A 13758-nucleotide genomic window follows, 5' to 3' on the forward strand; every position below is an offset into this window, starting at 1 on the left:
GAGAATTCAGAAACACATCTTCAAAGGTGGAAATGTCACCATACTCCATCGGATTTTCCCTCCTTTGAAAGCCTCCCCAGCTGTCTGTACCGGCTCAGGCCAGTGCTGTGCACTCTGATGGGGAGGACAGAGCTCTGGGGAGCAGCATAAATACTATGTGTTGCCAGTGGTCCCGGAGAAGAAGAAAAGAACGTAATTTAATTAAACCAAACTGTACAAGCAAGATTTGGGGAAGAGTCAAGAATGCAAATAAGTTTGTCCCTAAGAAGCCACTGTGGGCGCTGCTATTTAGAACATTACGGCGCGAGGCGGTGGCCGTAGTGCAAGCGTGTTCGGTGGGGTGGCCGGGCGGCCGGAAGGTGCGGAGTCCCATTCTGCTCTGGCTTCTTGGGTTGGGCGGCTCCGGTGAGGACACGGAGCCCCAGGGTGTGAGGCGCGCAGACTCGGTTCTTTACGGCGGGCCTGTAGTCGGTCTCGCGAGAGCGCCGGCTCATATCTCGCGATAAGTGGGCGCGGGCGGAGCGGAGGGAGATCCGAGCAGCGGCGGCAAGCGTGAGCAGGCGACTGAGGTGAGCGGTGGAGGGCTAGGCGCGGGGTCGCGGGCTCAGGATCCCGGGGGCTGGGCGGCGCGGCGGAGAGGGCCCTGGCCCGGGGCTGACCGCAGTCGGCGCGGTTGCCGCCCCCTACGTCCCGGCGGTCTGGAGACCCCACGTCCCTTTCGCACCGCTAGATATTGGGGCGCAGCCCCTGCTGTCCTAGCAGGGTCCGTGGTTCTGTTGGGGTCTGCGCGTAGCCCTGTTCTGTAGACCCCTGGTCTACCCTCGCCACCTGTCCCTTCCCCTGTCATGACGCGGTCTGTAAGCGCTTTGCCTGGGAGACCCCCGCCTGCACTCGCCCCCTAGCCGCTCTTAGTGACCTGGGCCAGTCAAGTCGCAGCTGTGGCTCCTCTGAGCATCCATTGGCAAGAGGCCCCTAGGGAGCTAGAGCCAGCGCGTGGGGAGAAGTGGTGGCTGCTGTCCCCCTGAGCCGCTCCGCTGTCTGCACTGGCCGAGCAGGCATCTACCTTGTTGCTGCTTCTGGAGGCACCGTGTGCCCAGAGTCCAGCTGTTTGGGGTAGTGACGGGGATAGTGTGTGTTTAGAGAAGGCAGGATTCACCAGGGGATCAGGGCAGTGAGTTTTCTTGGACACTTCTTACTTTTAGTTTTATTTTTTGATATTGGAGATTGAACCTAGGGGCGCTTTACCACTAATCTACATCCCCAGCCATTTTCATTTTTTGAGATAGGGTTTCACTAAATTGCTGAGGGTCTTGTTAAGTTGCCTAGGCTGGCCTCTGCATTTGCAGTCCTCCAAGTGATTGGGATTACAGGCTTGCACCACTATGCCTGGATCTTGGTCACTTATTTAAATTTTCTCTGCCATTTCTCTTTTGAGGCTGGAAGGGTAGTATGCTCCTGACTCCCATATCAGGGGCTGTCCAGAGGTGTTGGGGGTTCCACCTTCAGGTGGCTGGACGGTTTGAGCCTCAGGTGTGTATGGAGCAGCCTGGTTCCAGGAAGTTGAAAATACAGTGTTCTTTTCATTTTAGTATATTAATGGTTCAGTTCTCAGGGGATGGTGTTTGGAGAAGAGGATGGAAAGTGTGGCTCTGGTCTGAACTTGGAAAATGGATTTGGGCTTGAAGGGTAGAGCTCTGTTTCCTGCCTGGGTTTACCAGGCTCACAGCACTGAAAGCGCAGACTGACTCCATTCTCAAGGTCCTTTTAAGTCAGAAACTTTGTCGGAGACAAACTAAGTTATTGTTATTATTATTTTTTTCTTCTGGAGACAGGGTCTTGCTTTGTTGTCCAGGCTGGCCTCAAACTTGAGATCCTCCTTCCTCAGTCTCCTAAGTAGCTAAGATTATGAGCACCCACTCAAAAAAAAAAAAAAATGTTTTTAAAGGGGTTTGTGTGTATTTTCATTCTGATACCAAAGGGAAATGAACAAGCACTGCCCCTTCCTAAGGGGAGAAATAGTATGTGCCTGTGGGGGGAGTTCAAGCCTCTTGGCCATAAATGTACGTGGGATGTTCCACACCTTTTGGCTGGTGGCAGCTGTCATGACATGTAGTAAGCACAGGTGTTGAGGAAGCAGTTCTTTTACACATGAGCTTGTGGAATGCATGCTACCTTCAGACTAATCAGACCCAGCTTCTGATCTCTTCTGTACCTTTTTTTTTTTTTGGTACTGGGGCTCATTACCACTGAGCCACTTCACCAGCCCTTTTTATTTTTTATTTTGAGACAAGGTCTTGCTAAGTTGCTTAGGGCTTGCTAAGTTGCAGAGGCTGGCTTTGAACTTGTGATGTTCCTGCCTCAGCTTCCCCAGCCTCTGGGATTACAGGTGTGTGCCACCGCACCCAGCCGTTCTGTACCTTTTTTTAAATAATTTTTTTCCACAATAGTTTTATTCTGTTTATTTATTTTTATGTGGTGCTGAGGATCGAACCTAGGGCCTCACACATGGTAAGTAGGCCGCTCTACCACTAAGCTACAACCCCAACCCCAGTCTTGTTCTGTACCTTTTCGAAGCTTCAGTTTCATCATCTGTAAAATTTCTAAGAAGACTGAATACACCTACTTGTTTTGAAGATTGAGCTGTTGTTTTTTTATGTATAAGCAGAGTGCTGGTCAAATGTGAGGTGACAGTTGCACAATCTACCATTTGGGTACATGTGGGATGCCTCCTCTCTGGGACTTGGTTGGAGGGAGTGATGGCACTTACTGCTATTGCTGTTAATGTGAAGTCACACTTGTGTTCCTGTGCCCACCATTGCCTTTATCATGCTGTTGTATGCTTTGTTTCTGATTTCCCAGAGGCTGCTGGGCTGCTGAGCATCTTCTCTAGAGAGCTGGCTGTCCATTTGTTTTGTTGGCCAGTACTCAAATAGTGACTTGGTGACCGTTTTTTCTCCCCCAGTTCTGGGCGTTGAACTCATGGGCTTGTGCATGCGAGGCGAGCACTTTGCTACTGAGCTATATCCCCAGCTCTTTTTATTTTGAGACAGGATCTTACTAAATTGCTGAGGCTGGCCCCAGACTTGTGATTCTTCAGTCTCAACCTCCTGAGTCATTGGGATTACAGGTACGGCTACTGAGCCTGGTGTTGGCATTCTTTTATGCCTCATTTCCTCTTGGTAAATTGGTGGAGTGAACTCTCTGTTTCCTTTGAATAAAGTGGTTATGGGCTCTGAGATGGCATTAGGGCTGTCCAAAAGCGTTGCTGATGGTGGCATCTGATGGTCTGTGGAAAGGCTGACTCTGACTTTTTTTGTTCTCCCAGAAGGAAAGTGACCATGGAAGACCTGGGGGAGAACACCACTGTCTTGTCTACCCTGAGATCTCTGAACAACTTCATTTCTCAGCGAGTGGAGGGAGGATCCGGCCTGGATGTGTCCACCTCTGCCCCAGGTTCTTTGCAGATGCAGTACCAGCAGAGCATGCAGGTGAGGGGCATGTGCTGGGTTGGGTCTCTGTTAAAGACACCTGGGCTCAGGTGGGGCCTGTTCAAGTTCTACACAATTGAGGCAGGTGAGTATTAGGTAGGCTTAGAGGCCAGTTGTGGTCTTCCAGATCTCATCCTGGGCATTTATCATTTGGGGTGCTAGTTGGAGACCAGGACCTGCCCTGAACTGTCTTGGTTAAAGGCCTGCCTCGTAAGCACCCCAAGAGTGGACATGGTGCATAGCCGTGGGTTCATACTGATGTATTCATGGATGCTAAAAAGCCAGTCTGCTCATTTAATTGAGGACAAAACCCAACTGCGTAGGAGCATGGGTGCCAGAATTATGAGCATACTGTCCCCTTGAAGATGTAACATAGAGAGGCTGTATTGTAAACACAGGCACCTGGTCGCCTAGTCAGCCTAGTGAGAAAGCCAGGGCAATAAGCGGAGGGACTGGATATTCTGTTTTAGCCTATAGGGGGCAATTTGCAGATCCTGTGATTTTTGCAGTTTTCTCTGATTGCAGTTATATTTCATTCCATTCCAAGTTCTTGCGAATGCTTACTATGGATACAGTTGCAAAGGGTTCAGGTCTCCTGAAGGACTTCAGGCCCTAGAGAGTCATGGGCTTAGTCCTATTCTGGGCTGGGACATCTGGGCCCCCAAGGAAAGAAGTCGTGTCTTGGCCTTGCCTGAGCCCTGTCACTGCACCATTGCTGTACCATCCTCCTCTCGGTCTTCCCTGCTTGTGTCTATCTTTCTCTTGTCCACCCTGCATGTGCTCTGGATTCTGTGACCCGTGTCAACTGAACCAGGTAAGGCTCATGTACTGATTGGCAAAAAGGATGGTGTTTGTGTGGTTTATTCAGTGATGGAATTACTGTTAGTTAGAGCACTAAGTTGCACACTGCCCTTTCTTGGGTCATTATTCTGAGATTAGACCTATTATACTTTTTGTGGTAAAAAAAAAAAAAAAATGTTTTTTGTAACCTGGGAATTGAACTCAGGGGGCACTCTCTCACTGCTGAGCACATCTAGCCCCCTCCAGAGCCCCCCCCCGCTTTTTTTTAAATTTTGAGACAAGGTCTCACTAAGTTTATGAGACTGGCATTGAACTTGGAGGTTCTCTTATCTCAACCTCCTGAGTCACTGGGATTATAGGTGTGTACCACCACTGTTATGAAGAGGCAGTGTTAATAGGTGGTTATTATCTTTGATTTCTGGCAAAATAAATTGGTAACTTTGGTCTTAAAAAATGCTATGATTTTAAAAAGTGGCATAATGTTATTGATGCAAATGTCTGGGAAATTTAGCTTGTCAAAATCCATGGGAAAATGTGTGCCAGATATCGAGGCGCACGCCTGTAATCCCAGTGGCTCAGGAGGCTGAGATAGGAGGACCGTGAGTTCAAAGCCAGCTTCATGATGGCGAGGCGCTTAGCAACTCAGTGAGATCCTGTCTCTAAATAAAATACAAAATAGGGCTGGAGATGTGGCTCAATGCCTGAGTGCCTCTGAGTTCAGTAATCCCTGATTAAAAAAAAAAAAAAAAAAAAAAAAAAAATCCATGGGAGCTGGGGATATAGCTCAATTGGTAAAATGCTTGCCTCGCATGCTCAAGGTCCTGGGTTCAATCCCCAGCATCACCAAAAAAAAGGGAAAATCATGGGATTCTTTAATCAGAATTGGACCTTGGAGGTCCCCATTGTTTACTGTTACAGACTTCCTCAGGTAGGGATCAGTGATCAGTCTGTACCCAAGTGAGGTGGGTAGGAATCATGATTACAGACCTGTCTGGGACCTGACTCTGGTCATGTCCTGCCCTGGATGCCAGTCATGGTTCTTTTTCTTCCTTTCAAGGCTCCCTGAGTTGTAGGTGAGGGACCTGAGGACAATCTGGGGAATTTGGAGGCAAAGATGGATGGGGTGTCCTGTCTGCCAGATGCCTGCCCCTCTTTTTAGCCCTTGTTTTAGTTGGGAGTGTTTAGTTGGGAGTGTATTAAAAAACCTCAGTGTTGTTTAAACACAAAGGAAAGTTTTAAGTTGTTCTTGACACATAACCGGCGGGCAAGTATGGTGCCCTTGGTCCCTGTGTGGTGACATCCCTATAGATGGAGAGGTTCTGACTTTCTGAGACAGAGTTAAGAATGAGAAGGCTAGTGAGTATGAAGAATGGGTTTAGGAACCTCCAAATATCAACAGGTCAGAGTTACAATGAGGTGAAATGTAATAAGAATAAAGAAAGAACCCAGGTGGGAGGGCCAGGGGAGGAGCATTGCTTTAGCTAGGGCCCTCACCCTGTGGGCACTGTTGGCATGGGGCTGGGCACTTTTTTTTTTTTGCAGAACTTTCCTGGGCACTGTCAGATGTTTAGCAACAATCCTGGGCTTCTGCCCTTGTGTATCGGTGGGCAGCAGCACTACTATTGCCATTCTGTAACAATCAGAAGTGTCTCCAGACAGTGCTAAGTGTCCCCTGGGGCAAGATTGCCCCCATAGGAGACCATGCTAGCCCAGTGGTTTACAGACTTTAATGTGTATGTGAGCCTCCTGAGAATGTGTCTAGAAGTGATTCTGATTCAGCTCAAGGGTCTGTGTAGGTTAAGTGTTTGGGAGGTACCAGGCAGCAAGGCTTTGGTCCCAGTGAAAACAGTGACTATGAGAGACTGTTGGCGTGTCCTCTGGGACCCTTTGAGGCTTGAATCACCTGCAAGTACTTATCTCTTGTGGGCCTACTTCTAAAGTAGCCCCCAAATTCTGGCCCCATCGTAGACTCTAACCTTCTGGTTACTCAATTGAATGCTAACTTGGTGTTGTTGCAGTGGGATTTTGAAGATCTAATTAACGTTGCCAATCAATCAGTGGATTTTAAGTTGGGGAGGTTCCCTGGGTTTTTGATCTAATCACATGAGCCCCTTAAAAAGATGTTAGAGTCAGAAGAGTTGGACTCAGCAGGGGAGGGAGTAGGGCATGTGGTGAGGGGGGTGAGCAGCTTCCAGGTACTGACAGCCAGCTGAGAAGTGGATCTTGTCTTTCACTGGTGGGCTAGCCAGGGGTTCCTGCCAACTGCCTTAATTTTAGTCTTAAGAAACTTTGATCAGAGAACCCAGCCACATGTCTGCACTTCTGATCTGCAGAGCCCACCGCCTGTTAATGAGTGGTGTTTTTAGATGTCAAGTTTGTGGCAGTTTATTATACAGCTATAGAAAATGAACACACCTTCTTTCCTAGAACAAGCTCACCCACTGTCATCTTAAAATGCGTCTCCTTCTGATTCTCTTAATCTTTCCTTGCTTGTTGCCTCTCACCCACTTCCCACCTGGGGACCAAGACCTTGCTGGAGTGGCACTTGGGGTGCGTTGAGCTGAGCAACTTGCCTTGTTTGATGTGGCTGCTGAGGATTTTCTTTCTCTTTGGGTACGACCTTCTCAGTTGGAGGAAAGAGCAGAGCAGATCCGTTCGAAGTCCTACCTCATCCAGGTGGAGCGGGAGAAGATGCAGATGGAGCTGAGTCACAAGAGGGCTCGAGTGGAGCTGGAGCGGGCAGCCAATACCAGCGCCAGGAACTACGAGGTGGGTCCAGGTGGGCAGGGTTTGTCCAATCAGCCTCTGGGGACAATAGGCTGGGTGCATGCTTACCAGGCTGTAAGAAGTCAGGAACCAGCCAGGGCAGACTGAAGCACTCTGCATGGGGATTGCCAGGTTGTTCCTCTGAGGATACCTATGGTGGGTCCATGTTAGCTGTGCTGGAGAAGGGTGGCTTGATATGGGGACAGCCACAAAGTGGGGATTCTCTGGCTGTGTTTACTGCTCAGTGAGGCCACAGTGCCAACAAATCTGCTGGGTGTCTTGGTTTCCTCTTTTCTCTGGAGAAATTGGAATGCAGATCTGGCAGATCTACCAAGTGGTGCAGGGGTGACAGGCTTAGAACATTACTGAGTTGCATGAATTGTCTCACCAGGGTGTTTGTAGGGCCTCAGGAAAGTGCCCTACTCTCGCTGCTGTGCTTGCTCTTGGCTTCCCAGGACAGCAGGCAAGTGCAGCCTTGCAACTCCAGGAAGGCTCAGTCCAGGAACCTTCTGTCGGCATTGCTTTGATTAACAGTCCTTTGCCAGGTTTTCACTAAGTGCTGATCAGTTGTGGAAAGGCTGCCAAGATTCAGGCAGTGCCACAGACCAGGGAATCTCTCAGGCCTTCCTCCCTTTCTTTTCTGGCCCCCACTTGCCGTGTATACATGTGCTCACAGTTTCCTGTCCCTGTGTAGATCTCCTCCAGGGTGTAATGCAAGTTGGACTGTTAGAGCCAGGAATGTAGATTCCTGCCTTGGTGTGCTGTCTGGGCTCATGAGCCAAGACTTTGAAGTGCCATTTTTTGAGTGGACAGACAATACCAGGGGCCCTTGGACTGTATGAAATGCAGTGCTAATGGAAATGGTCCTGGCTCTCAGGCAGAAGGATGGGCCCTGGAACTATTGGAGTTTCTCTGGGCAAAATCCCTTGAAGGTAGGGCCTGTGTGGCTGCCCTGGATCTCCAATGTCTGGCACAGTTGGTGGTGCCTTTTGGGTACCTAAGAGCATTTGAGTGAGGAGTTGCAGCAGGGTCTGTTAAAGCTCAGGGGCACAGAGTGACAAACTTGGGAACTTGAGAAGCTTTTCATGACCACAGACATACTGAGGCGTCCCCGGGAGCCATGGCAATTAGTTGTTTTCAGATTGTCCCTGGAGTCTTGGCTTCTACATTGTTTTTTCAGGGGCTGCCAGGTTGCTGGTAGGTGAGTGTGGAGGACAGGCACTCCTCTTCCTAAAAATACTGATTAGGTGGTAAGACCTAGGGTCTGAAAGCCTACCTGGGCTCCTCACCTGTGTTTGACTGGCAGTGCAGTAGTGATGTGTGGGAGGGCCCTGGGCTGACAGAGCAGTTTCTTTATTTTTGGGGGCTGGGATCAGGCCCATGTAGAACTCATGTGCTCTACACTGAGCTACACCTCCAAGTCCCCTAATGGAAGATTCTGCTTTGCAAAAGGGTCCCCTGGCTATTTTGAGGCTGCACTTGAAGTTGCATCCCCTTGAGTCCTCTTGTGGTAGAGATTGGCCTTCTTTCCAGAAAGCTTCAGCCCTATGTGTGTGCTTTTATTAAACCTTTCCTTGGTTTTGGGCTGGAATGTCCTAGGCAAGGGTGGCATAAGCCTTTACTCTAAATAGGACCTGGGGGAAGTTCCTGGTGGTCCTAGGAGGGAGCTGGTGCTGGCAGCTTCCTGCTGAATCAGGCTGGTTGAGCTAGAAGGCAGGGTGCTGGGTGGGTGGCACTCACCATCTTTCTTCTTGGGATCTGGTTCCTACTATCTGAAGGGTCTGAAGGTGAACCCTTCAGGCCCTCATGAGTTGTCACAGTGGCATGTGTCCTAGTTCTGTCCCTTCCTCACCAGCATAAGCAACATGGTCTCCCTGAGGGTAATGATATGTGGTGTCTTTGAAGGGCCGCATGACCAGATATACTTGTGGCAGATCTAGCTCCCCTGTAAATGGTTCCGTTTGTAGGCTGACTTCCACCTGTCCCTGCTCCAGTCATTGGCTCGTTGGGAAGTGCAGACTCATTTTAATGATGGCCTGAGTGCAGTTCGACAAGATCTGCTGGTGCTGCAAAAGCTCAGCTTTTTTCCAAGGTGGATTCTGAATTTTACATTTTCCATGCTCCATCTTATCCCTGCTCATCACTGAGCAGTCAGTGTAATGAGTGTGTGGTGTCATCCATGCTGAGTGCCCTTCAAGGGCCCTGGTTTCTTTCAGTGGGAGCTGTTATGCTACTGTGGCAGAAGCACTGGCATTGCCATCCCAGTCCCAGGTTTTCACTTGGTTTTGCTGGGGACTTGGCTGATGGTTCTATCTGGCTATTCTGTGGGCCTGAATGGCCTAAGTCGGGAATGGAGTATCCTTGTCCTGATACTCCTTTGGGATTTCAACTCACTCTGGCCATGCTCTTCCTTCTCCATAGCGTGAGGTTGACCGCAACCAGGAGCTCCTGGCGCGTATTCGGCAGCTTCAGGAGCGGGAGGCTGAGGCCGAGGAGAAGATGCAAGAGCAACTGGAGCGCCATAAGCTGTGCAAACAGAGCCTGGACACTGCCAGCCAGCAGCTGCGGGAGAAGGAGGATGGCCTGGCCACAGCCAGCGAGGTAAGCACGGGCCTGCATGCAGGCCCTGGGGTTTGCTTTTTTTGCCTTCAGCCATTTTCCAAGGGAAAAGAACAAGTGACCTCCCAACTTCACCTAGTAGCAACGAGGCATCCTTTAAACTATGCTCCTCACATGTGCACCTGCAGTTTTTGCATGGTCATAATCAGAGTAAATAAATTAATTTTCCATTCTGTGATTTTCAGTTAGTAAGTGGAGCCCTTTTTTGTTCTTTGTAAATATGAATTTTAGTGGTTGGCTAATCCATTTTTGTCCTTTTTCCAGTGTTTGGTTTCCTTGTGTTTGCCCCAATAGCCCCCTGACAGGTAGTTTTGTGCATGCAGTCTGTTTATTTCTGTTATGTTTTGTTTGGACAGACTCGAGGAATAGGGTGGCAGACCCAGTCACAGTTCTGTGGTGGTTGTTGCTAGTTGCTGGGTTGTGTTGATAGCCACCATGGAGTATCTAGTATTGCTGTAGCTTTCCCTGTTCGTAGATGGTGGTATGTTCTGGAAATACTTTTTTCCAGAAGATGTAAGTAGGTGCCTCTGGATTTGCATTTCTTTGATTATCAGCAAAGTCTTTTAGCATCTCTCAGCATCAGAGACTGCCTTTGAACCAGGATGTATATGAACTGTAGTCCCAGGGACAGCTATGTATGTTGTAGAGACAGCCTGAGCGTTAGTGCTGGTGGGTACTGGACTCCTCTGTCCTTCCTGTCCCTCTTCTGTGGTGTTCAAGATCACAGGTGCGGAGAGGAAACAGATGAGAACCGCCTGAGGGGGGGGACACCGTGTCGCATCATTGGTATTCTGTCTCCGTGTGGCTTTCTCCACTTGATAGATCCTCAGGAGCGGGCTGCAGGTTATTTTTGCCTTGGCAGCACTGGGGAGCATGTTAAGGTTGTTCCCACATCTGTCTTCTGAAGCGAGTGTTGGCAGGAGAGGAGGCGTGATCAGCTTCCAGAGAAGCTGGCTCCTGCTTCCGGGGAAGTGGGCTCTCTGTGGGCCCTGGGATCTGCGTTTTGGCCCGTGTCGCTGTTCTGTGGCCAAAGGGAGCTATACATATACTTCAGTGAAGGGTAGAAGAGGTGGTCCTGAGTGGGGCCATGTCCTCAGAGAAACCCTCTCTCATCACTCAGTTCAAAGTCATAGGTCTTCCCCGTTGACTGCATTCTCCTATCACAGTGCCCCAGTTTATGTTACGTGCCACTCTGAAGTTCTCCGTTTCATCTGTTTACTTGCGGATGGTCTGACTTTCCCCAGGATGTTTGTCCTCCATCAGGGCAGGCTGGCTCTGGTGTAGTGCTTAGTGCTCAGTGCGTGTTTACTGAACTCAGCAGGCCATTGATGGATGTGTGTGTGTGTGTGTGTGTGTTTTAAAAATATATATATTTAAATATATATATTTAGTTGTTGATGGATCTTTATTTTATTTATATGTGGTGCTAAGAATCAAACCCAGTGCCTCACACATGCTAGGCAAGCACTCTACAACGGAGCCACAACCCCAGCCCAGTGGCTGTGTTTTTAATATCTCCATTTTTTTCTTTTTCTTTTTTTGGTATGGGGGTTTAACCTTAGGGCATCCCTAGCTCTTTTCATTTTTTATTTTGAGACTGGGTCTCACTTGTTTAGGGCCTTGCTAAATTGCTGAGGCTGGCCTTGAATTTTTGATCCTTCTGTCTCAGCTTCCTGAGTTGCTCTGATTATAGGCGTGAGCCACCATGTCTGGCACCTCTGTTGTTTTTTGAGTCCCACTGTGGTGCTCACTCTTGTGATAAAGTGAACCATACAGATTGTTGAGTATGGGGTGCCCCATGTGTGTCTCCCAGAGGGTCATGCTTTGAATAGCACCAGTGTGTTTCCCTGGGTCTTGGGTTGGGTGCAGTTCTCAGGAAAAATAAAGGAGTGCTGTGGCTTCTCTGCAGAGGATGCTACCTGGGGAGGCCCCTTGCCCCCTACAGTTCTACCCAGTGTGACTTACTGGGGTGAGGTTGCTGGACCCATGTCTTGCCCTCTGTGTGGGCTCCCTAGGGTGGAATTTAGGCTGTGTTAGTTTGCATGACAAGGAACAGGGCTGGTTTTTTGTGTTGGCTTGACCAGCATGCTCTTTCCCTCAGGAAGGGGTTGGTGGTGGATGAGGTGATGTCAGAGCAAAGAGTGGTGGTTCCTTCACATGGCTATTCTGTGGTGTCAGGTGGACTTGTCCCTCCTGGAGGCTGCTGGATGGGCCCTGCTGGTTTTGCTCTGGGACGATCTCTTTCTGAGTACTGTAGCCAACCTAGCTGGTTCTAACCCAGCTTGCTGGCCTGGGAGTGCTGCATCCTTACTGATGGTTGGAATTGTGGTGTGAGGATGGTTAGAGGAAGAATTCTGGGTTGAGAGCATGATGAGAGCCAAAGAGTGGAGGGAAGGCTAAGGTGGATGCATGGTGTAGGGTCACTGTGGGCCTAGGGTAATGGGTATAGAGGCCACCAGGCCTGAGAGGCTAGGCCCATTCTGGCTAGTGGCAGCTTTGCTCTGGGAGTCCCAGGACTAGCTTTCCTCGAGGGCCTGGTTGTAACCCAGATCTGTCTGTCAGCTTGTGGGGACTATGACCCAGGGTTCTGGCCTGCAATACTTCTGAGAGTGTCTGTCTCATCTACCCAGGTGTAGGCTCCCCAGGGGTGGGCTCTGTTCCCACCTCATGGTAACAGGCAGGAGGTGATGGCTCTTCCTTTCACTGTAACTTGCCGGGAAGTTACGTCTGCATCCATGAGCCACCTGGAATCTCCTCTCCTTTCAGACCATCAATGTGTTAAAGGGTCGTGTCTCAGAGCTGCAATGGAGTGTGATGGACCAGGAGGTGCAGGTGAAGCGCTTGGAGTCTGAGAAGCAGGAGCTGAAGGAGCAGCTTGACCTGCAGCTCAGGTGAGGGGGAAGGAGCTTGGGGATGCGGGGCTTTGCCTCTGTGTCTGTGCCAGGCCCTGGATGCTTTTCTCACCGCAGGCTGCAGGAGGGATTGACACAAGGCCTCTGAAACTGGGATTCTGAGTGCTAGGATAGGGGGTGTTTTAAATGTTTTTGAGCCTGGATGAGGGCAGCAGCTCCTCCTTCTCAGGGTGGCACACCTTTTCAGAGCAGGCTTCCAGAGAAGATCTTATGCTGAGCTAGGTTTTGAAGAACATGCAAGACGTCCCTTGAATTTGTGTGGGCTGTGGATGGGAAAGGACATTTTAGGTTTGGGGGACATGGTAAGCAAGATAGATGTGGGAAAATCTGGAGGATGGTGTGGTCAGGAGGCTTTGGGTTCTCTCCTGAGGAGTTGACCCTTCCCTTACCAGCTGTAATCTGAGTTTTTTGCTTCTTGGGGAGAGGGGTGATCAGGTCTGAGTGGGTCCTTTCTGTGGTTGCATCAGGTCTGGTGATCACTGGTGGAGGGTGAGCAGTGTGTGGAGAACCGTGGGGTGCTGTTGGTGGCCGATGTTCATCCACGGCACCATCCAGATGAGAGCCACTGCAGGGGCTACTCCAGGACCTGGGTGTACCCTTGTAGTGGCCTTGTCTGTGCCAGGAGCTTAGGCTGAGAGTATTCTCAAGGTGTTCCTTCATGTCATGCACTCTTCTCTGAACAGGAAATGTCAGGAAGCTAATCAGAAAATTCAGGAACTTCAGGCTAGCCAAGAAGCAAGAACAGACCAAGAACAGAAGATTAAGGTGGGTTGCTCTGTGTCAACCTTGTGTGTGTCCTGCAGGCATCTCAGGGGTGGTCTTAGCCCTTCTGCCACCCACTATTTGTAGGCCTTTCTGAGCTGAAGGTGCCCTCAGTGGATGTTAGCCACTGTCCCATCTTCTAGGTACTGTGCTGGCTGCCAGGAGGCCAAGGTGAGCGAAATAATTATTTCTGCTCCCAGGAAGCTTGTGTCCTAGTGAAGAAAGGCCCACTAGAAACACAAGGAAAAAAGTGACATTGGAGATGGTACAAAGTAGACCTACAAAAGTTGAAACCCTGCCCACAGTCACATACTGGAGAGTCACTGAAATGGGTCTCCAAGCCAGGTCCATCTGATGGGAGCTCAGGCCACATGTTTCACTGTGGAGGGTGTTGCCAGAAAGATGATGCC

General features: G+C 49.8%; 1 protein-coding gene across 5 annotated transcripts in view; it reads left to right on the plus strand.

Moving 5' to 3' along the window:
* The first annotated feature begins 512 nt into the window (after positions 1-512).
* Positions 513-13758, plus strand: part of Mad1l1 (mitotic arrest deficient 1 like 1) — a 357731-nt gene continuing 344485 nt past the window's right edge. For 3 of the 5 annotated variants that reach the window (XM_027922766.3, XM_071605258.1, XM_027922768.3), the window contains exons 1-6: positions 513-569; positions 3326-3488; positions 6918-7058; positions 9477-9656; positions 12441-12565; positions 13270-13351. In XM_027922766.3, the coding sequence (XP_027778567.1) occupies positions 3339-3488; positions 6918-7058; positions 9477-9656; positions 12441-12565; positions 13270-13351 (678 nt within the window). In that variant the 5' untranslated portion in view covers positions 513-569; positions 3326-3338. Of the gene's footprint in view, positions 570-3050; positions 3128-3325; positions 3489-6917; positions 7059-9476; positions 9657-12440; positions 12566-13269; positions 13352-13758 lie in introns of those variants that run through there. The other 2 variants (XM_027922767.3, XM_071605257.1) reach the window with 2 other exon arrangements.

The sequence above is a fragment of the Marmota flaviventris genome, chromosome 19 (genome assembly GCF_047511675.1).
Source record: "Marmota flaviventris isolate mMarFla1 chromosome 19, mMarFla1.hap1, whole genome shotgun sequence".
NCBI lineage: Eukaryota > Metazoa > Chordata > Mammalia > Rodentia > Sciuridae > Marmota > Marmota flaviventris.